Source organism: Taudactylus pleione, unplaced genomic scaffold (genome assembly GCF_031769625.1).
Source record: "Taudactylus pleione unplaced genomic scaffold, aTauple2 ptg000250l, whole genome shotgun sequence".
In the NCBI taxonomy this organism is placed as follows: Eukaryota; Metazoa; Chordata; class Amphibia; order Anura; family Myobatrachidae; genus Taudactylus; species Taudactylus pleione.
The window spans coordinates 1,852,352-1,875,835 of NW_028284652.1; the positions used below are offsets into that span (position 1 = coordinate 1,852,352).

The 23,484-nt window shown below is 44.7% G+C and overlaps 1 protein-coding gene across 1 annotated transcript in view; it reads left to right on the plus strand.

Moving 5' to 3' along the window:
- Positions 1 to 979: 979 nt before the first annotated feature.
- The window catches only part of EHD1 (EH domain containing 1), a 37,537-nt gene continuing 15,032 nt past the window's right edge, over positions 980 to 23,484 (plus strand). The window contains exons 1-2 of the mRNA XM_088480018.1: positions 980 to 1,739; positions 15,344 to 15,441. Coding sequence (XP_088336144.1) covers positions 1,336 to 1,739; positions 15,344 to 15,441 — 502 coding nt within the window. The 5' untranslated portion in view covers positions 980 to 1,335. The remainder of the gene's footprint in view (positions 1,740 to 15,343; positions 15,442 to 23,484) is intronic.

Genomic DNA, 23,484 nt, shown 5'->3' on the forward strand with positions numbered 1-23,484 from the left:
CACTGCTAGTTTAGAATGGAGACAAAAATTGGTATTATTGAGAGGGAGACATATTGTTGATCGAATTTGGAATGAAATTAAAAATATGAAAAGCTCTTGTTTTAAACCCCCATGTATGATGATGATGAATCCATTCATGTGTCACAGTTGTGAAAGATAGAGCATCATCTGAGCAGCAGCTATAATGACAGGGTTGGGGCGGTCAGAATATCGGCGTCGGTATCCTGACTGCTGACATCCCGACGTTAAGTACTAGGGTCAGGGGTTAGGCACTAGGGGGAGGGTTAGGGTTAGGCTGCGGGGGGGGATGGAAGATTAGGGTTTGGTTGCGGGAGGGGAGGGTTAGGATTAGGCTGCGGGAAAGGTGGGTTAGGATCCTTACCTAATTCTGTCGGGGTTATGACTGTTGGGATGCCGTTGTCGGGATTCTGACCCCCAACTCATAATGACAAGCTCCCACAGTGACCAGTAGTGCTATTCCTCATATTCTATAGATTGTAAGCTTGCGAGCAGTGCCTTCTTACCTATATATCTGTCTGTTATTACCCAGTTTTGTTCTATTAATGTTTACAATTGTAAAGCGCAACGGAATATGCTGCGCTATATAAGAAACTGTTAATAAATAAATAAAATAAATATTATGAAGGCAACATAAATAAATGTTGTTACTGTAGCAATTATTTACTCTATTAATGTCTGTGCTTTTTTGTTTTTATTGCAACCAGTGGCAGGAAATGGCAGCACCAGCCAGCAGAAAATGAATGTGGGTCTGTGTGACAGAGTTTATCACACAGCAGAATGCAGTGAGGAATTTATTATGTGTAGTTTTCCTATTAGTCACACTCACTTCTGTTCCTCTGACATGGAGGCAGGATTCCTCTTCTAGAACATTTCAGATGCTATTAGTTCAACTTTCCGTAAGTGAGGCAACCTACAGGAATGCCTGGGTGACGTCATCAATTTATGTGACGTACAAGGGTGGTCCGGGATTCCGCTCCCCGTGGCTCTCAGTCACACACTGTCCTGAGCAATGAATGAATGAGTCCGTGCTGGAGGGACCGCTCTGTCATCATCTCTCTGTGTGGTTATTACCGGGGAGAGCTGACAGTGAGGGGACCGTGCTACTGATCATCATCCCCCCCCCCCCCCCCCGGTGACACCGGCAGCAGCACTCCCTGTGAGACCCGCACCAAAGCCACGTGACCGCGCGCTAACCGCCCCCCTTCCCTCTCTCTGTCTCCCCCCGCGCGCCACGCCTAGCTCGAGACACAGGCACGGGAGCCCGCGTCGGTTCCGTTAGAGGCTGAGCGACCCGTCACCCGGTTACCCGCCGCCATGTTCAGCTGGGTCAGCAAAGACGCCCGCAGGAAGAAGGAGCCCGAGCTCTTCCAGACGGTGGCTGACGGTCTCCGGCAACTGTACAATCAGAAGCTGCTGCCCCTGGAGGAAACTTACCGCTTCCATGAGTTCCACTCCCCGGCCCTGGAGGACGCTGACTTCCATAACAAGCCCATGGTGCTGCTGGTGGGCCAGTACAGTACGGGGAAGACCACCTTCATCCGGCACCTCATGGAGCAGGACTTCCCCGGCATGAGGATCGGCCCGGAGCCTACCACCGACTCGTTCATCGCCGTCATGCACGGCCCGGTGGAGGGGGTGCTGCCCGGGAACGCGCTGGTGGTGGACCCCAAGAAACCCTTCAGGAAGCTCAGCGCCTTTGGGAACGCCTTCCTGAACAGGTCAGTGCCGGTCACACATCAGCACACCATAGTCCTGTCACTAGCACAGGCCGCCTGCTGTAGAACTAACAGTCCCAGCAGTAGCTGCCTGCTGTTACAGTTAGCTGGGACTGCTAGTTCCACAACAGTTAGGCAGCCACAGTTTGCTTTCCCCTACTTTATGCATTAGGACCCCCAGGAGGTACAGGAGCAGCCTTTGGGAATACATTGTAGAGGCAATAATCCTGTGTGATGCTGGTAACAGGTATGGCTGAAGTTAAAGTTTACACGTAACACGTATGGCTGAAGTTAAAGTTTACTTGTTAGGTTATGTTAGTACCTTTTATATCCTGAACTTTTTACACACACCAACATACACACGTGTGATATAAACCTACCATACTATGGGCCTGATTCAGGGGCGCATGCTATTTGCGTGCGCTCGCTCTGAATCAGGGCGTTCCTTTTTTTTTGACCGGCCTCCAGGCCACTCGCACAGCTGTGGGTGACCACCCACAGCATGTGCGTGCGGCTTGGCGATGGTCGCGATTATCGTGACCATTGGGCTTGCGAGGAGACCCTGTGGTAGGGTCTCAGGTCTCACAAGCCCAAGTGAACTTCCTGCTTTAATAGAGCAGGAAGTCCACTACTGACATCACTAGTGATGTCAGTAGGGCTGCCCACAAATGGCAGGCGTTCCTTCGGGAACACCTCCGTTTGTGCATCCACCCCCCCTCCGCCTACAAAACGGTGCAAGCTGTCGATCAACATCGACAGCCGCACGTCTTGTAGCGAGTCCGGAGCGAGTGATTTCTCACTCGCTTCGGGGCTCGCGCACACGCGCAATGGCCCACCATCGACCCGCTTGCGAGCGGGTCTGAATCAGGTCCCATATCCCTTCAGATTGGGACACATGAAATATACTGGTAGGTTAATTGACCCCTCAACAAAATTATCCCTACCGTGTATGTGTGTGAGCATGTGGTAGGGACTACGGATTGTAAACTCCACTGGGGCAGGGACTGATGTGAATGGGCAGATATTCTCTGTAAAGCGCTGTGGATTATATGTGCTCTATATAAATAACTAAATTAATAAGTTAAACAGGTTCTGTGGCAGGTCAAATGCAGGCTTGAAGTTAGCCAGTCACAGAACCTGTGTAATTCATGAGTGAATATATATATATTTATAATCTAACTACAGCTCCCATGACAGTAGCCAGACATTGGCTATAACAGTTTTTAGTTTAGTATAATGGGTATATAGTTTAACACCTAGGTCAGATATAGATAAAACAGCTGCACAGAGACATTAGTAATAATAAATGCTGGGAAGCTGACTAGATTTGGGCTCCCTGTGGCTCGCGGTTGGGGGGTGAAAATCCCATAAGAGCCAATTCAGCGCGATGTGAATAGCAGCAGAAAGGAGTTCCTTTAGCTCTTTAACTGATCACACTGTTAAATCTGACTAGAGGAGTTTTCCTCGCACCCTCTGCTGTTTTCTGACTTAGGGCCTGATTCAGAGCCGGACGCTCTGACCAGAGCACTCGCTCTGAATCAGGGCCCTCCTCCATAAAAATGGAGCGTCCTCCTGGATGCTGGTATCGCTGTGGGTCACCACCCACAGCATATACGAGCTTTCCAAAAGATGGTCGCGATGGTCTTGACCATCGCGACCATCGGACTTGCGACAGAGACCCTGCGGTAGGGTCTCCCTGCCACAAGCCCTGGAGTGATTTTGGCTCTATCGGAGCCAAAATCACTCCCACTGACATCACTAGTGATGTCAGTGGGGCCGGCTTGAGACGGAGGCGTTCCCATGGGAACGCCTCCGTCTGGCAGGCACGCCCCAGGCACGCCCACCAAAGGGGGCGTGCTGTCAATCAACATCGACAGCACGCCCCCTTTGCTGCGAGACCCGGAGTGATGGGAAGCCCGTCGCTCCCCGGGTCTCGCGCATGCGTACGACGGAGCTCCCTCCGTCGTGCGCATGCGCAGTGGGGAACATCGACCCACTTGCGAGCGTACTGCCGCTCGCGAGTGGGTCTGAATGACCCCCTTAGAGCGGTGCTAACAGCATCGTGGCTGGCACTTAAGTTGGAGAATGGCAGTTACAATGACCAAGCAGGCGCGGTAACGGGCATCTCCCAACTAAGTGCAGGGCGTCATGGGGACAATTGAATAGCTCCGGGAACTCCTTCCCTGCGCTATTCATATCACACTGAATTGAATCGCCTCTTTTGGGTCTTTAGTTGGAGAACTACAAGTCTATTATAACCAAATTCTTGTTGAACTTGTAGTTCCACAATAGCATAAGAAACACACTTGCCTACCTTCAATCTAGAGTAAACCTAGCTCTCTGCTTATGACAGTATATAGCATCCCACTACGGCCCTAACTGTGCGGAGTTTGCATATTCTCCCTGTGTTTGCGTGGGTTTCCTCCGGGTACTCCGGTTTCCTCCCACACTCCAAAAATATACTGGTAGGTTAATTGGCTGCCCACAAAATTGACCATAGTGTGTATGTGCATGTGGTAGGGAATATAGATTGTAAGCTCCACTGGAGCAGGGACTGATGTGAATGGTAAGATATTCTCTGTAAAGCGCTGCGGAATATGTGTGCGCTATATAAATAACTGGTAATAAATAAATAAATAATAAATTACTTAATGCATTGGTACAATCTCTCATCACTACAAATCTTCCTGGTGTACCTACCGTATATACTCGAGTATAAGTCGACCCGATTATAAGCCGAGGTACCTACTTTTACCCCAAAAAACTGGGAAAACTTACTGACTCGAGTATAATCCTAGTGTGGGAAATGGCAGCAGCTGGTAGTGCCCCCAGTAGTAATTCCCCCTGGTTGTGCCCCCAGTAGTAATCCCTCTTGGTAGTGCCCCCAGTGGTAATCCCCCCTTTCAGTGCCTCCAGTAGTAATCCCCCCCTGGTAGTACCCCCAGTAGTAATCCCCCCTTTTAGTGCCCCCTGTAGTAATCCCCCACTGGTAGTGCCCCCTGTAGTAATCCTCCCCTGGTAGTTCCCCCAGTGGTAATCCCCCCTGGTAGTGCCCCCTGTAGTAATCCCCCCCTGGTAGTGCCCCCTGTAGTAATCCCCCCCTTGTAGTTCCCCCAGTGGTAATCCCCCCTTTTAGTGCCCCCTGTAGTAATCGCCCCTTGGTAGTGCCCCCTGTAGTAATCGCCCCCTGGTAGTGCCCCCTGATAATGCCCCCTGTAGTCATCGCCCCCTGTAGTCTCCCCCCCCCCCCCCCTAGTGGAGAGAGACGTGAAAAGAATAAAAAAAAAATAAACACTTACCTTAAACTCCCGCTCCTGGTCCCGCCGCTGTCCGCTCCTCCGGCCGCTTTGCATGGGAGAGACGTCGTCATGACGACGTGTCTCCTATCACCCACTGCGGGAGCCGGAAGATGGCTCCCGCAGTGGGAGCAGCAGCAGCCGCTGAGAGTCTGACAGACTCTCAGCGGCTGCTGATTACACCAAACACGCAGCTGCCGGCTCCGGCGGCTGTGTGTTTGGCAGTGTGTAGCGCTGACCGAACTCCGTCGGGTCAGCGCTACACTTGACTCGAGTATAAGCCGAGGGGGTACTTTTTCAGCACATTTTTTGTGCTGAAAAACTCGGCTTATACTCGAGTATATACGGTAATTACATTAAATTATACATACTATACTTCAAAATGGAAACTAAGGGTGCGTACACACTAGACGACTTTTTGAATGATTTGCCTGATTCGGACGCATTGGAACGTCAATTCGTCAAGTGCTTATGCACTATGTGGTGCAGTGCACGCTCCCGTGGGGTCATCAGCCGCATCGTCAGGTCGGCCCTACATACAGCCCAACCTGACTGCGTGGCAGATGACCCCATGCAGCTGGATGCAGCAGGGTCCGACTTATTATTATTATTACTTTTTATTTATAGGATGCCACAAGTGGTCCGCAGCGCCGTACATACAGTAAAGGGTACACAGAACATTACATTACAATACAGTAACCAAAATATAAACAGAACGCAAGTAACTATTAGCATCATAAATTTTCCATGCACAATACAGCTGGGAAGGTGAAGGCTGTCATAGAAGTGCTAGAGAAGAAGGCTGTGAGACAGTGGGGAGGAGGACCCTGCTCCTAGGAGCTTACAATCTAGGGGAGACAGACAGATGACATGAGGCATGAGTGTGTAGAGGGGGACCTGAGTGTAGGAAGTAGGCGAGGTAGAGATGGCTGTGGCAGGAGGGACAGAGACCTGGTAACATGGTTATGTGGTGGAAGGGTATGCTTTGAGTAACAGGTGGGTTTTCAGTGCACATTTGAAGCTCTGCAAGGTCGGGGAGCGCCTGATCGAGCGAGGAAGCTCATTCCAGTGGAGGGGGGCTGCACGGGCAAAATCTTGGACACGAGCATGAGATGAAGTAAACCGGGTGGAGGAGAGGTAACAGCCATTGGCAGACCGGAGTGAGCGGGAGGGAGTGTGTAAGGAGATGAGGTTGGAGATGTAGGGAGCAGTAGACTTAGAGAGGGCCTTGTATGTGAAGGTGAGGAGTTTGAAGAGGATTCTGTAGGGGAATGGGAGCCAGTGAAGGTTTCGGCAGAGGGGAGCAGCAGAAGTGGAATGGCGGGAGAGGCGGTCGGGCCCCGGATCGTCTAGTGTGCACCAGCCGCCCCGGATCGTCTAGTGTGCACCAGCCGCCCAATATGTCGGCCCGTTGCCAGTCGCATTGCTGAGTGCACCCATCGTTTAGTGTGAATCCAGCTTAAGTGGGAAGCTGTGCCTTTGAAGGCATCTCTGTGAGATATTGGGTGCTTATATTAAAGGGTTCTACGGTCAGCAAATTTGATGCAGCTAAATGTTTTAAATTGTCTCTACATGAGAAATCTTAGCAGAAAATTGTAATACTCTCCAGTTTGCCAATTCCCTTCAGGGAGGCCTAAATCTCTGCTGTTCCAGCAGCCAGCTACACCTGTATTATGCGCTTCAACTATGTTCTGATAATGGCTATATAGCTATAATTTCAGTGTATTTTTCCTGGGCACAGAGAGGGGAATAAAAAAAAAAAGGTTACAGGACAATTGATAAAAATGGTGGAAATATAAAAGAACGTATACATAGAATACATGTATCTAATGCTGGGTACACACTACTAGATATCTTATATAACGTCAAACAATATATTGGTAGCGGATCAGCTCGTATGTACACCCAATATGTCTGAACGACGTAGTTCACACACATATCAGGTCGTGCCGATATATAAGTGCATCTGCATGTATGCACAGACGACCTGCCGACCGGCCGTACACTTCCTGCAGGAACCGTCAACACTGACGCATATTTAAATGCCCTCCCAGTTGTGATTTCTGGCCAGAGATATTGATTGGTAAGTGAGTATAGCTTACTGAGTAGGGCGCTCTCCCACCTTGAGTGTATATAGGAACAAACTATTCCTTTACATTATTGCTTAGCCAGCTGACGGATGTTATTGCCTTTCTGAATCCTGTTCTCAGGATATCCTTCCAAGAGGAAACCAGGAACTTTACTGACATTCCCCTTTTTTTTGGGAGGGGGAGCGGTGGAGGGGTATGAGTTGTCCATTTAAACTTTATATTCTTCTGCATTGTGGTTGAAAATAAACATTTGCCACTGATTTTTCTTCCTTAGTACTGTCTCATTTCATCATTTTCTTTGTTCAGCCATCTGATTGTCTTGTTAAAAGGTGAGGGATGGGTGTCATTAATGTCCTCACTTCTTGTATGTGTGTACTGCAGTTCTCTAAAAGTGACCAATTCAATTACATGCAATGTTTAATTGCAGTTGGGCATATATGCTAGTCTATGTAGGAATTTACAGAGAATTGGGGTCCCTTGACGGCTGCAAGCATAAGAGTTTTGATCGAAATACCCATACTTCTATTTTCTAGATACACACAGATCTGCAGTACTGTATATTATTGTTAGCGCAGATAACAAAAGTCTTTGTTTTGTATACATATATGAGATTATTACTGCCACGCAGCTGGTGTCATGTAAAATATGGGTAAAACCAAGCGCAAGCTTATTTATTTTCTGTGCAAGGTGAAATGCATGGTTTGGGAGTGGTTACCACTCTGTCCCAATGGTGCATCTCCCCCAAATTATGTATGTGTGTATGTATATGTATATGTGTGTATATATATATATATATATATATATATATATATTCTCTCTCTCTCTCAGCAGTAACATAGCTTTCTGTATGAGACGGCTGTAGGGATGTAGTCAAGAGACCGGCGGCCGCGAAGCTGACGGTTTCTATGCCGACGCTGAAATCCCGATAAGGGAGTTAAGATAGGCGTCGAAATATCGACGCCTATCTTGATCCCGATGCTGGGATCCAGGAGGACGCATGCCCTGTTAGCTGTGGGGAGAGGGTTAGGTTTCCTGCTGTTAGCGGGGTAAGCGTTAGTTTTTTTTTGGGGGGGGGGGGGGCTAGGGTCAGGCACCACTCTGGGGAGAGGGGTTAGGTTTAGGCACGAAGGAGGGGACTTAGGTTCAGGAACTAACAGGGTGGGTTGGGGTGCTTGTGGGGAGGGTTAGGCTACAAGAAGGGAGTGTTAGGGGGGGAAAGGGGGAGGATAAGTATACTTACCCGACCCCTGTCAGGAGACCAACCATTGGGATGCCGCTGTCGGCATCTCGATAGCCGGCATTACATACAGATTCCGGCTGTAAAGTGTAGGCTAAATATTATAAAATGTTCAAGTTTGAAACTGGAGAAAGTGTTGAAATTGGGATGGAAGTGGAGTGTGTAGGTATCTGGTGATTCATCATGGCTGGTCTTCAGTGATCTGGGGATGATGTGTAGCCTTGTTGGATGGTATTTTCAGTTCAGTTGGTATCTCTGAATGACAGCAGTCCATGATTCTTTTACAGAAATGTGTAAACCGCTTAGCAGGCCTCTTGTGCGTATTCATGTCAAAGTCTCATTGTGGTATTGATGTTATGGCAACGGCTAATTTGATAGAGTAGCTAGTCTAGTGACCAGCCAGAATCATGGAAAACTTCTTGCCAGACTCCATCCACAAAACTGGTGCTGCTTGGAGAATGATGTTGGTGATGAAGCTCCTAGAAGTTATAGGCAGCTGGATATTTAAAGGTCCCATGGGACCCTTCTTCATCAATTGTTGTGTTTTGTGAGGCTTGCCTTCTGTAAGGAGAGCACACAAAAATTGTAAAAAGATGCATATAGAGTTTTTCAAGCCAGTAAAGACAACCTTTGCTACTCAAGGTTTTGCAAGTTAGACCAACTGTGGAAAAATGAGAGCTAAATGTATAAAGTCTAATGGCTGAGTATATTTTCTTTCCATGCTTAAGACTTGAGTATATGCGTTATGATAATCTACAGGAATAGCCCTGAGGCACCACTTAATGCTGATTTCTGCCTCAGGGCTAGTCATGGGTCACTAACTGAATAGCTCTGGGTACTTTACCTAGAAGCTGAAGTTTCGTGGTGAAGCATGCGGCTAATTAAACTTTCCCCACAGGATAACTCCCATGAGTTTTGTGGTGAAGGGGGCTTTATACAAAAACAAGTGCACAGGTGTAGCCCATAGCAATTATTAAAAATATTGTGTTTTTTGTGACTTTCCAAAGTGCACTAGGGAAACAATAGAATGTGATTGGCTCCTCAGTTTACTGTTTTTTTTTTTTTTGTTTTTTTTTCTCTATACCATGATTAAATCGGCCCAAATGAGAGACTGCTAGTGTCCCATGTATATAATTGTGCCAAAGCCGTTTTGGGCCCACATGGTACAAGTGGTAGTTACAGTAGCGGGATCATTGGGATCTGTCTCCACAAAAAAAGGTGTGTTTTTGTAGCCCATACTGTAACAATGGCTTACGCATTAGATAACTGCACCAAGCTTTGTGGAGCTTTTCTAAATCAGGCACTATTGCAGTCCCCATAGACAGCTGTTGGGAGAACAGCAGATATATCTGTTTCTGTGCTCTCCTTAAATAATTTTACATTTTAAATTGCATTAATCCTGTTTGCCCTATTATGTCAACATGATATATATCTCCAGCAGTACATATACTAAACTTTCTGCCTGTAACCTGGCTCCCAACTTTTGTGCCTCTACCAATACATATGCCCCCCCATTTTTTTTTTTTATAATCATTTACAATTCAGTATATTTAATTTCTAACTTCTATTGTAGAAATTCAAATTATCTTGTTGCCTCTGAATCCTTGTGTCACATCTATCCTGGCACTGTCCATTATCACTGTACACACTGTTTTAGAAACGCTGCATTAGGGTTTGGGGATTTCCAACATTACAAAGTCCATAAGGGTTAGCTTTTTTGCTTAATCAGGATGTTTGTTTTGTGTTTTTTGTTTCTGTAAATGCCCTTAAATGATTTAATAATTGCTTCCAATCGTCCCCATCCCCCCCCACCACATATTTGAATAAACATGGTCAGAGGCGTAACTAGGGTCTTTGGTTCCCTTCATCTCTCAACCACACCATCTTCCCCCTGCATCTTTCAACCACGTCCTCTCCGCCCTGCGTCTCTCAGCCACACTATCGTCTCTCCCCTGCGTCTCTCTCGGCCACACCATCATGTTCCACCTACGTCTCTCTGCCACATCATCATGTTCCGCATGCATCTCTCACCAGCCCCCCTTAAACTCTGTGTCAAACAGCTCCCCCCTTCACTCTGTGTCCCCCCTTCATTCGATGTGCTCCCCCATTCTGTGTCTGTGTTCCCCTCTCCAGTCATTGTGGGTTTCTCCCTCCAGTCATTGTGTGTCTCGTTGTGTTTCCTGAATCTCCCCTCCAGTCATTGTGTGTCTCTGTGTCCCCCCCCCCTCCTGTCATTGTGTGTCTGTGCCCCCCCCCCCTCCTGTCATTGTGTGGTTCTGTGTCCCCCCCCCCCCCCCCTCCTGTCATTGTGTGTTTGTGTTCCCCCCCTCCCCCATTAACTGTCATCTGCCCACACCTATCTGGATGAGCCAGCAAACAGTCAGCCAGGCAGGTGCCGGGGCTCTTCTTCACAGCAGGACAAGTGACGGTAGCAAAGTGGGGGGTGCAGGCCCATGATGCTCGGCGGGTCTATGGCGGAGTAAAGGCGGGTCTGACTCTCTGATGGGCGACTGCATAATTGCGGGCGGTATGGGTACGCTGGCAGCACCCCCCCCCTCTCTGCTGGGCCTACCACGGCACCAAGGGCAGGTGCCTTGCCCACGTTACGCCACTGCTTATGTTTGTGATAGTACAAACATGATTAAGATAGTCACCACGTAACTAGAACTCTATCAGTAATGTTATCACATCTAGCAGACCATACCCGTTGCTCCCACCCCCTTTATACCAGGGCTTGACAAATTTTTCTAAATCCTAGGAGCCAGGATGACATTGTAGGAGCCAGACCACCGCCCTCCCAAAAAAATTACAGGAGTGAGTAAGGAGCACAGCTCTGTGTCTTATGCAACCTATACACACTATACTAGTCCACAAAATGGTCACAGTTGAATGGTTACAGTAAAATGGAGGCTGCTCTCTACAGCTCCTCTGCTCCACCCTCCAGCAATAATGGACCACATTTCACATAAAACAATAGTGCCAGAAAGTACAACAAAACCTCCTTCCCCCTCATGGTCACACCACTATCCCTCTGAAGCCGCTCCGCAATCCCTGACCCTACTACCCGAGAGCTCTATGCAGCCGGAGATAGGAGACAGCCAGGACGTACAGGAGGATCAGTGTAGACTGGAACAGACAACCGGGATCAGAGAAGGATGGGGAGGAGTCGTCAGCGCAGGCCGGGACAGACATAGGCACAGCAGTCACCGCAGGCTCCACCACATGGACTCCTGTGCATGATATGAACACCACAATACTATAGGCACGAATCTCTGACAGAGCTGATGCGGATCTGTTTCCTCCCTCACTGCAAAATCTGGTAACCAGGCAGCAAAATCTGTTAGCCATGGAAACCTGGCCCCTGGGATTTGTCGAGCCCTGCTTTACACACATCTCTCCCCTCTTCCAAACATTACACCACCTCCAATCCACATCAGAAAACCTTCCCTTTAACTTCACATCATCTCCCTTCCTCTTTTCATTCTCTACCTCCAGTTTTATTTCCATTCTGTATGCTCCCTCTTTTTCCACAAAACCAATCACCCCCTAATCAGCATATCTGTTGCTCATTCAAACACCTAATCCATCCCATTGCCTGTCTCCATCATTATCATAAACTCAATCCCCTTATCAACATGTTCCTTTCATTATTGCTCTGCCCTCATCTCTAAACTGCCACACTTAATAACCGCCTCCATTAGTAACCCCATCGCTCCTCCTCCCTCACTGCCACATTTCTCTTCTCCATGTATTTAGAGCAGACATGTCAAACATGCGGCCCAAATAAACATGGGGCCAAATACATATATTATACCTCCCAGCCCGGAGCCCTTCCTTCATCTCTGCTGTTCTGCTCAGCCGGCCTGGCTGCCGCGATCGGAGCTCAGCACCGATCGGGCAGTGTTACTAGTTAAAAAAAAACATGGCTGACGGGGGAGCTGCTGCGCATGCCCACCCGCAGCAGCTCCTCCCATAAACCCTTGCGAAGCTGTCAGTCACCACTGACTGTTCCGCCTCCATCCCGTCCGCGGCCCCTTTGCAGCCTTCCCTGCACACACAGCAGCGGCCTGCAGCCCTGCACAGTACACAGAGACAGAAAGCAAGAACAGGAGCCAGCTCTGTCCCGCCAATTCTGACTCTGTCACAGTAGTGCGACAGTCAGTAAGTAAATTTATACTTTAATAAATCTGTCTGCCTGACTAGTATAAAGTGGAGGAAGGGGGGGAGGCGGAGTTTGGAGCTGAAGGCATGGCTGGGGAATCTGGGGGATGGTGAAGCTTAGAGATGGGCTGGAGAATAGTGAGGCAAAGACACAGGGGGGTGGCACAGTCTTGTTGAATGCACGTGTGTGTGGGGAGGTGAGCAAGGGGGGCTGGAGCATATATAAATTTTCGTGGGGAGGTGGTCTGGAGCATATTATTGGTGGGAGGGACCTGGAGCATATTACTACTGGGGGAGTGGGCCTGGTGTTTGTGGAGCATATTATTACAAGGGAGGTCTGAAGTAATATAATAATACACGTTATGTGTGAATGGGGTCTGGAGCATATTATTGAGACTTTTTTTTTTTTTTTCTTTTTTTCTTGTGACCCACACACTTAGACCTTGAATATTTGGCCCGATTGGGATTTCGACCTTTACATGCCTGAAACCCCTTGAATATCCATTCGTCTCTTGAGTAGTAACGTGTCACCGTTAAGCCATTTTGATCCGAGTTCTTTATTGAGCAAGTTTGTTGCTCCAGAATGCTGGGCCATATGCAGGGATGTCCATTAGATGCTGGTGTCATTGGTCAGAGTATTACCGAGCACTCTGCCACCACTTGCAATACCAGAACCCAGATAACTACACGTCCTATATCACACAGGGAACGTCTCTCCATTACTTATTTTTTTTAGCCTCCTGGCATCTTGGGTTTGTCAAGCAATGCATTGTTATTTTTTTAAATCATTCTAGAGACAGACCAGACCTAATTCGGGTTAAGATAAATATTAAGTTATTCAATCTAAATATTTAGTAGCACACAGTTTGCCAATAAGAGAGGTGTGGTTGTATGATGTTACAAGCAAGTCCATATAAGTGGGTGTTCTTTACACCAGTCATACGGATGAGATCTTATGGTTCTATCGGATACAGGCTCTTTTAATACAGATAAAAAGGGATTTTCCCTCCAGCACACTGCAGCAATTGCTGCAGTGAGCTGGAGGGAAAATCCCTTTATTTCTGTAGCTCAGTGTAAACCCCGCCCTTTACAAGCACCTGTGCAATGTCATTAAGCTGATGTGAGCGACCACCAAACTTTTTGTTTACGGTTCTTTAATACGGCTGGGGATGTCAACTGGTCTGCCATTATATTATTTTAAGTGTAAAACCGTTAGTTCTATTTACTAGTATTAGTCTGTATATAACTTGTAAAATATGTGGAATTATAATGCAGTATGCGCATACTGTTGTGATTTGTTTTCTTGGGGGTAGTTTTTGTAAAGCTTGCTGATTGTAACAAAATACACATCCCGGGTATTTTTCTGTTAAGCGGTATCCGTTTCATCCTGACAGCCCTAGATTGCTGCATGTAATACTGCAATTTCTTCACCTCTAAATGATTATTCATCATCCCACCCTTGAGAAGTATGTATGAATCACCAGCGGGGATTGGGGCCAATACTGTGTTACAGCACCCCCTCTGCGAGCCTGTAGCACAACCATATATAACTAAAGGAGCAATTTATTGTATTCTTGTAAACAAGGAAAAATCCTCTGTAATTGTGTTACGATCAACCTCAGTATTTTTAATATGCTATTTTTGTTTTTTCATTCCCTTTTGTGTAATAATTTTAGATACATTTATACAAGAAACTATTATCTATGCCATGAACAGGTGAAAACTACTGTCTGCGCTTCGGTACAGCTGTCCGTATGTCCAGTGCAGTTGGAATGAACAGTTGTCAGTTTGTTGTGCTTTAAATATAGAATTTAACTGTATACTCTACTGAAACCTGTTGGTAGCTCCTGCTGTCATACACGTTTCATTCTACTCTGTTGTTCCGTGCACCAAGACTGAAGTCATATACCTGGGTGTATATATCATACAAATACTATGTTTATTCATATGTTATTTGAACAAAATTTACATGTCATTACAGTTTTCCTTCAATTGTACCTAAATAAGGTGTTAAACACAAATCATAGACAGAATATAGATAATAAATACAACCAGAATCAGCCCTGCACCTTGTACAGCTCCTGCCCCCTTGCTCATTCCGCATCCTGTGATAGACCGCATCACCTAACAATTATGTGACGACTAACGGCCTTTTCTGGTTTTCTCTCATTAAAAACAATCCTACATTAAATTAACTAAGTATACTGAAATTTAACACAATGTTAATGAAAATACTAAAATGTTTTTAATGTGTCTTAAAACAACTATAATTTAAAATGGAACACACCCGCTACCGTGAAATATAAGGTCATTCCAATGTTTAGTTCAGTGACCTGTATACCTGCTACTGCATGCTTTTATATGGTAATTCTTTTGTGACAAGTGATGTTATTATAAATACACAGTCATGCATTTGAACTGATCATCATGCTGTATACAGTTTGTGATCATGCAGAGGATAGCCAGGGACAACTGCAGTGCCCCAAAGCTAGAAGAAGCCATTTCTACATGAACACAAATGGCGGTGACTGGTGCTGATTGTAAGGTGAATGTAGGGGTACAAGCCAGCAAACATGCTATAAGACAGGACGTTGATAGTCTTTTAAGGAAAACCTAAAACACAGATTTTCAGACTTAATTAAAGACTGCATTTATTTATGAAAATAATTACAGGTCTAAGACCTTTATGTCGACTTCTTATATATAGTTTAGATGGTTAAATCACGTCTTGTTCCTAGTTCTTTGTGGCCTCTTTTTTTTTTTTTTTTTAACTATAATTGTGTAGTATTTGCAAGTAACAGATATTTATGTTGTTGTTGCTAGGTTTATGTGTGCGCAACTGCCTAATCCTGTCCTGGAGAGTATCAGTATTATAGATACACCTGGCATTTTATCTGGGGAAAAGCAGCGTATTAGTAGAGGTAAGTGCTTCTTCCTGTTGGTCTTCAAGGTGGTTGAGAAATTTTTATTCCATAGGACTCTTTTTATTTTTTTCTAAGGAGCCTATTCATCACTAATGGGTTCGCTAGTTACCGCATGCTATTTGTAACTTGATTAGGGGCCTAGTATTCAGCAATCTCCAAAAACTGAAAGTTTTTGCTGTTTGCTTGTGGGAATCAACTCCATCTTCAGATGGCATTGATTTCAGGAGCCCCACTCCCTTGTATGAGAAGGAAGTACAGGGGTTACAAACGGAGATCCAAGTGGACCCCTCCGCTGCCTTCTCACTGCCAGACTGTTAGGGATTACGGGGACAGCTGCTTTTCACTGCCAGTTGGATACAGGTCGAGTCTCCCATATCCAAATATTCCCAAATACGGAATCTTTTTACCATGACTGAGATAGTGAAACCTTTTGCTTTTTGATGGTTCAATATACACAAACTTTGTTTAATGCACAAAATTATTAAAACTAATTTGATGTATGTACACAAACTTTGTTTGAGCCACAAACTTATTGAAAATATTGTATAAAATTACCTGCAGGCTGTGTGTATAAGGTGTATATAAAGCATAAATGCTTTCTGTGTTTAGATTGGGGTCCCATTCCCAAGATCTCTCATTATGGTATGTAAATATTCCAAAATACGGAATATTCCGATATCCAAAATACCCCTGGTCCCAAACATTTTGGATATGGGAGACTCAACCTGTACTTAATTATCTGGGTCCCCCAAGGCACTAGGGTGAATTGTATGCTCTTCCCTTTGCCCTAGAGGCAACTGTGGTCTATTTATACAGCTTTTTGTGTGTTGCCATATTTGTCATCCTCTATCACACCTCTAGACTCTGACTTTTGATAATTAAATAAATGTTCCTATTAAAATGAATATACGCTAAAAAAAAGTAATTGTTGAAACTGGTCTTCCTGTGTCAAATACTATTTGATTGTGTATAGAGGTATTTTGAAGCCGACACAAGGTACTGAGTTATTCAGGGGTATTTCTAGAGAGAAGGGGGCCTGTGTGCAGTCTCTGTCCAGGCCCCCTCCTCTCACTCCAGCGGCCAGCAGCGCTCAGCACTGCACCTGTAGACTCTGGGCACTAGAGTATGCGCAGGTCACCGGGAAAATGGCACGGCTGCCATTTTCCCGGTGATTCCCCTAGTGCGCATGCGCAAATCGCCGGAAAAATGGCTGCGGCGGCCATTTTTCAGGTGTTTTGTCCGGCGCTACAGCCAGATGCGGAATTTCGGAGGGGTAAGTATTAAAACATATGGGTGCAGGGTACATATGGGTGCCCCCCCCCCCCGGACCCTGGGGCCCGTGTGCACCCTACACCCCTTATTAATATGCCCTTGGAGTTACTCTATAGTTGGCCATATATCACAGATTATTCTACCATATATGGGCTGCTGCAGTTGGTAGTGAAACTGAGAAGTGGGTCTTTTATGTATTCTTTCTATTAACACTCAAAATACCTTTGCTTTGTTTTATACACTCCTTGTTTCAATACTCCATAAATCTAACTAATGTTGGCTTGCCAATCAAATTATTACTTCTGGTGCAAAAAGTGGAAACTATTTTATGTCATTTTTGCAGTTGATGAACTCTACAGGCTGGAATGTGTTTACTTCAAGGGTGGGCACACCTCACATTGGAGTTCAGATACTAAGCGGTAAGTGTCTTAGCCTGCGGACTGCAGGATTGGCGAGTTCTGTGCGAGACTGCCTGATGATTTAAAGTAGCAGTCATTTAAAGGGCAAAACCAGGTTGATTTTATTTCTTTTAAATGACTTCACCTTAAAACATTGGGCAGTGTTGCACGAAACTCAGCGATGCCTGCAGTCCGAAGGCTATTACATTTAGCCCTAAAAGTCTTATAAATTTAAGGAAGCATTCTTTTTTATAGATGGCCTTTCTTCTGTCTAGTTTGCCATTCTCTATGGTCAGAGAATGCTTATTATGACCTAATGAAAAATCTCCATTTAGTTAACTCACTCCTATTAGGTGTGCGTTTACGGAAGTGAATTTGCGTCATTAAACGCTAATACATTGCATGAATGCGCGCAGCTGAGGAATGCAATAGCCAATTAAAGATGGCAATTTGCTGGACTCGCAGCATGGTTACACTATTTTTCTACAAAAAGCCACCTGAGAGAAGTGCATGAAAAAGTAGGGAAATCATCCTGGACCCTAAAAAAGTGGCACCTAAGATAGCAGGAGAATAGAAGCGGATAGTGACCATAAGCAAAGTATTGGAGGTTCTTAAAAGGTGTCAAATGACTGATTTTTGCATTTCTTATTAATGTATTAATGGTGGACAAAGAATAGCCAGCAAGTGTTTCTCAGCAAATTAGTCTTCTTTTGGGCTATTGAAAAATGGATAAAAAAAATCAATTTACAGACAAGTTTGTAAAAATTTAGAAACACACACACTTTTTAGCTACAATCTACAAGTTCAAAAATCCCTTTCCCATCAATACAACACCTGCCATACCTGTCCCACGTCATATATCCCAGTATTGAGCTTTTAAGAGAAAAGAACCTGAATAACTGAAATGTCTTTATTTTCCAAATTATACTATTTAAACCCCTTCAAGTTATTATTCATTGGGAGGGATGGACCAGAGATTCTGCACTGTCCTGACATTTTTTACTTTAAAATATTTTCCCTAACTTTTCACCTGCTCCCCAACGCACAAAACAAGTGAATCTCCTCAGAAAATGCCAGGCAAGTTTAGAATTGGATTGCAAATTAAATTCACAGAGAGTTCTCCATGAGAACAACTTGCAGGACCCAACTCGCACCTAATAGCATTGACCCCTATATCTGTTAATATGAAGAGCGTTTTTTTAATAGAAATTAGACACTTCTGCAAAATGCTAGTTTATAAGTCTTGATCTGACTCAGTCACTAAAACTCTGCATAACACTTAACAGCATGAGGGAGATCAGGCATACCACCAATTATAGGACATGTTCCAAGACAGCTATTAAGTCATGGGAGATTTCTTGCCAGGAAAGAATTCCCCACCCCTGCATGCCTGGGATAACTGTAGTGTACCAGGCGCTACCATGAAAAACCTCCTGTGTGTTTAGAAGAAGGTGTTAAAATATATACACATTACATTGCCACCTAATTATTTACATTGACATAATAGTTTGGAGGGAATATCTTTGTATGTTTAAAGTATACAGCAGATTTATTATGTTGGGTTCTCCTTTTACTTAGTTAATTTAACATTTGTGTAGTTTATCCAGTTGAAATGTAAGTTATCAGTACTGAAGAAACTTGGCATCCCTTGAACACTCATGAAATTATATATATTTTTTTGCAAATGATCGTGCATTCTGCAAGGATAAGCTATGTCTTCTGAGGTAGCGCCCACAATCATATCTTTACCCTGCTGCAATAAATGCGCATGACTTTATAGATAATAATTCAGTCATTCACATCAGTACTTGCCCCAGTGCAGCTTAGAAGCCATATTCCCTTCCACATGGACACACACACACTAAAGGGGGGAATTTGATGAATTCTGCCCTTTAGCTAATTGATCATGCCACATGGGGAATAGCTATTCAATTAATTAGCCTTTTCCTCCTTTGGTAAACCAGGGGTTAATGAGTACTAACCCATTGATTCTGCGTAGGGTGCATAATCAATGGGTTTCACCGCATGTAAGAATGCAGGAGCTGTGCGGAAAAATCCTGCCTCTGGTAATTAGCGGGCAAGGTTTCCGCAGCTAATTAATTCGGGCAGAACGATCAATTAGCTGTGCGGTAAACCCAGCAGCTAGTTGAAATCTGTCCTTAGGTTAATATTTGTTAATGTCCGTTAACCTACCAGTATATTTTTGTAGTGTGAGAGGGAACCGGAGTACCTGCAGGAGGCCCCACGCAAACACAGTAGAACATAGAAACACCACACAAATTGACATTGACTTGGAATTAAAGTCATGACCTCAGTGTTGTGAGGCAGTAGTGGTAACCACTACATCAACCGTGCGGTTGTATTTCCAATACATTGTTTTGGGGATACAGGGGTCTATTTACTAAGCCTTGGATGGAGATAAAGTGTACGTAGATAAGGTACCAGCCAATCAACTCCTAACTGCCATGTCACAGACTGTATTTGAAAATATGACAGGAGCTGGTTGGCTGGTCCCTTATCACTGTTCACTTATCTCCATCCAAGGCTTAGTAAATAGACCCTTCAGTCACAAAACGGGAACTGTGCGATGTGCTACTGCCCGCTGGGCATCACCACAATGTCCGCCTGTGCACATATCGGCCACTTATGATGGTGATCGTATTGCAAGTAGGGTGCAAGGTCAAACTTGTGATAACGAACACTTAAATTCCCCCTAAAGAGTTAATTATCAGTGTGTAGTGTATGTGTGATTGTGTTGTAGAACAACGTTTTGGGAAAATAGACTTGTTTGTAATCTAAACATCCTGGGTATTTCATAACTAGCTAAAAGTAGTTTTTACTAAACTCACTTAACACTCTGATCATTCCAAACATGCAACTGTGACAGACAACACAGTTCTGTTAGACATACTGGATTGGCAATGATGTCTACAGACTGACACAGATATGATCCACCATTTCATGTACACAGTGTTTTGCAGACTTCTATTAGTAACAGTACTTTAGCGATTGTAATAAAATCAAATCTGTGGCTGGTTTGGGTTATGCAGACCTGCTCAGACTGGTGATGTGTGGAGGTCACTATAGATGGCATGTGATGCTAAACTGCCTGACTCACAAATACTAATACCAAGTGGGAATCTACTTGTGTATTTATATTGGTGCCTATGTATGTACCCAACCACTGCATTCATTTTGTGACCTGACTGCATTACCTTCTACATACCAGCTTGTTGCTATAATGTAACTAACACATTTCTTTTCAGGAGGTTTTCCTGCTTCATTCCTTCTAGGTAGGCAACAAATAGACGTTTCTAACTTGGTTGCATTTTGTAGGAACATGATGTGTTTAGGAGGATACAGAAGTACAGTTTTTGTTCCCACCACATGCACATATGTACGATTATGAATTTGGCAGCTGGCTATTGACTACTAGCTGCACTTTATTTCCAATTGACTAACCAGTGCTCAGCCAATTGTTCCTGTAGTTGTTTTACTCTTCCCTTCCCTGTCAGTGGTTCCTCCATGCCAGTAGCAGCAGGAAGCATTGTACTGGGGAAGATAAGGCCGCAGTAACTAGTCCAATGTATTAAAGAGAGAGTTTCTGTAAACAATGCTGTAATCTCTTGGGAGTAAAGGGTGGATGTTTATTCCTTCCTGTGATTTTTCATCTGTACATTTTGGCTTCAAAAATGTGAAACTATAACCCCTATCTTTTGAATTTGGCATAAAACTGTGTAAATTTTGATGCAAAAACAATAATAAATGCTTTGGTATAGCTGACCTTAAAATGTCTTAGAAAACTACCAATACACAGAGCCGGCACAGTGACCCGGGGGAAGCGGGATAGGGGTGACCACCGCTGGCTACTGTTCTCACGCACTACTGGTGGTCTGTGCTCTCACATGGACCCGGCGCTCGAGCCATGTGCGGACACTGTTTTCCGTTCTGCGCAGTTCAGCTACTGATTGGCTGCGTGACGTAGCTATTGCATAATGAGGGAGGGCGAGCGGGCGGCACAACAAGTGAGGCTGCTGCCGTAATGGGCACTCTACCCTCATCTACTTTCTCCAACACGTAGATTCCAGGCTTGTAACTCCCAGCCAATCAGTACCGGGTTTGCGCCTCAAAAGCAACGCCTCTTTTCTCTGCTTTCCACAAGAGCTGCCAGCAGCCGCTGATTGGCGGGAGACGGTGCATTATCATTTGCATCTATAGGGGCTCAACTTGCAATACCCCCTGGAATTGGTCCATTTTGCTTCAGAGTCTATGGCCAAATATTTCCTCGCACTTACAAATTGGCGAAATGTTACAATAAAAAAATCCCCCAAAAAACCACGAAGGGGCGTGGCTTAAGGGGGGTGTCCACTAGACGATAAAGTTGAACGATAATGATAAAATCGTTCGATAATCGTTCAAACATCGTTTGAACATCGTTTGCAAATCGTGCAGTAATTGTTTCTAACGATGTACGATGCGCGCTCCCGCTGGTCGTTTGATCGTCTCCTCCATCGACTGAACATGAAGGTCAATTTCACTTGATTGCTTACAAATCATTTACACATCGTTTACACATCGTTCATGCTGAACGATCAAACGATGAACCACTATCTGCCCACTATAGCTGAAAGCTCTCAATCACAGATTAAAACAACATAGTTTATTGTTAGATCTTTTGCAAATCTTTCGCAAATTGTTCAGAGTGGAAGATCATATTTCAAGGGAAACTTCAAGGGAAAATCGTTAAGAGGTTGGACAGGGATAAAATCGTCTAGTGGATGCCCCCCATTAGCCGGTTATGTTTCACACACATCTTTTATTACAAAATTCCGTCGTATTAACATATGATCTAGCCATTATCTAGCTAAGCACTTTCCGTGCGTATGTTCTGGGTTCAAACTGGCAAAATGTGTGCCATGGGCATACCAGTAATATTATAATATGCTTTGAGAACATAGTATGTTGATCATTACTGCAGCTGAACTACAACAGAGGTTTTTAGTGGTGGGCCCTCTGCATTTTCTTGATTCTGATGGAAGAATTAATTCATAGTCTATGTATTTGGTCTGTAATAAATGGGCAAAAAGGGTATTAAAATTACTTTGAGTGCATCTGTCTAAATCTCCTGGTATCCTAGCTAGTTAACATATATATTATATAACCACTAATATGCAGCATCTCTTTATCAATTAGTAACTTCCAGTCGTATGTGAAAAAAATCATGTTTTATCAATTTATTGTTAAAGCGGGTTAATTATGACTGTTATCCTACAAAGATGTTACTGTACACACACTCACACTGTACCTAAAGGTGCCCATCCACTTGCAGATCTGAAAACGGCTGCACAATTTCGACATTGCAATCGTGCAGTCATTTGTCAGTCTGTGATGAGCCTGCACAGAACGAGCAGTGCAGGCTCATCAATCATCTGCAAACATGCTCAAACTGATGATATCGTCAGGTTGTCCAGCATGTTTGCACGATGATAGATGTCTAAACGACCAGCGGGCAGGCGCATCGCTGGTCGTTTTAGACATTTTTGCAAACTATTTATGAACGATAACTTTATCGTTCAAGCGCTCACATAAATGTCTAGTAGATGGGCACCTTTACAGTGGCAAAGTAGGGTGCAAGTTCCTTGAGTTTATCTGGAGGCATGAGTAACCTTGCAAATATGCATTTTTAAAGATAATGCCACTCCCCATTCCATATCTTTCTGAGTATAGTAAGGGTTTGCATACACAGGTACTGAGTAATTGAATTTTCCCTCAGTTACATTTTTGTAATATGTGAACGGGGAGTGATGAAAGCTTATAGAGATCAATGATCTCTGTAGACAAGTGCCAGTGTTTTCCATGCAGCTGTCTTAGCAAGGCAGATGACGGAACAGAGATTGAGCAGATAGCACATTCTTTCCTCTTTCCTGTTCCATCTAGAACGGAGGGGAGATAAAATGACATAATGCCTGTACACACACATCACCGGCTCTTCTTGGTTCAGAGATATGTATGACTGGGACAAATAATAAGAAATATCTATAGAACCCAAAGTTTATCCTGTCAGAAAATGACATACAGAATGTGACTGGATGAATGTCATGTCAGACACCACCATTTATTGAGACCGCAGGTTCATTAACATCAGTGTGGTGAAGAAATAAAAGGAAAAAAAAGCATTTATGGGCAGCTTGGATGGTGCAATGGTTAGTATTACTGACTCACATCCCTGAGGTCTTGGAACCTATTCCCACCGCATTAACTGTGTGGAGTTTGTATATTCTCCCTGTGCTTGCATGGGTTTCCTCCATGTACTCCGGTTTCCTCCCGCACTACAAAAATATACAGGTATGTTAGGTTAATTGGCTCCCAA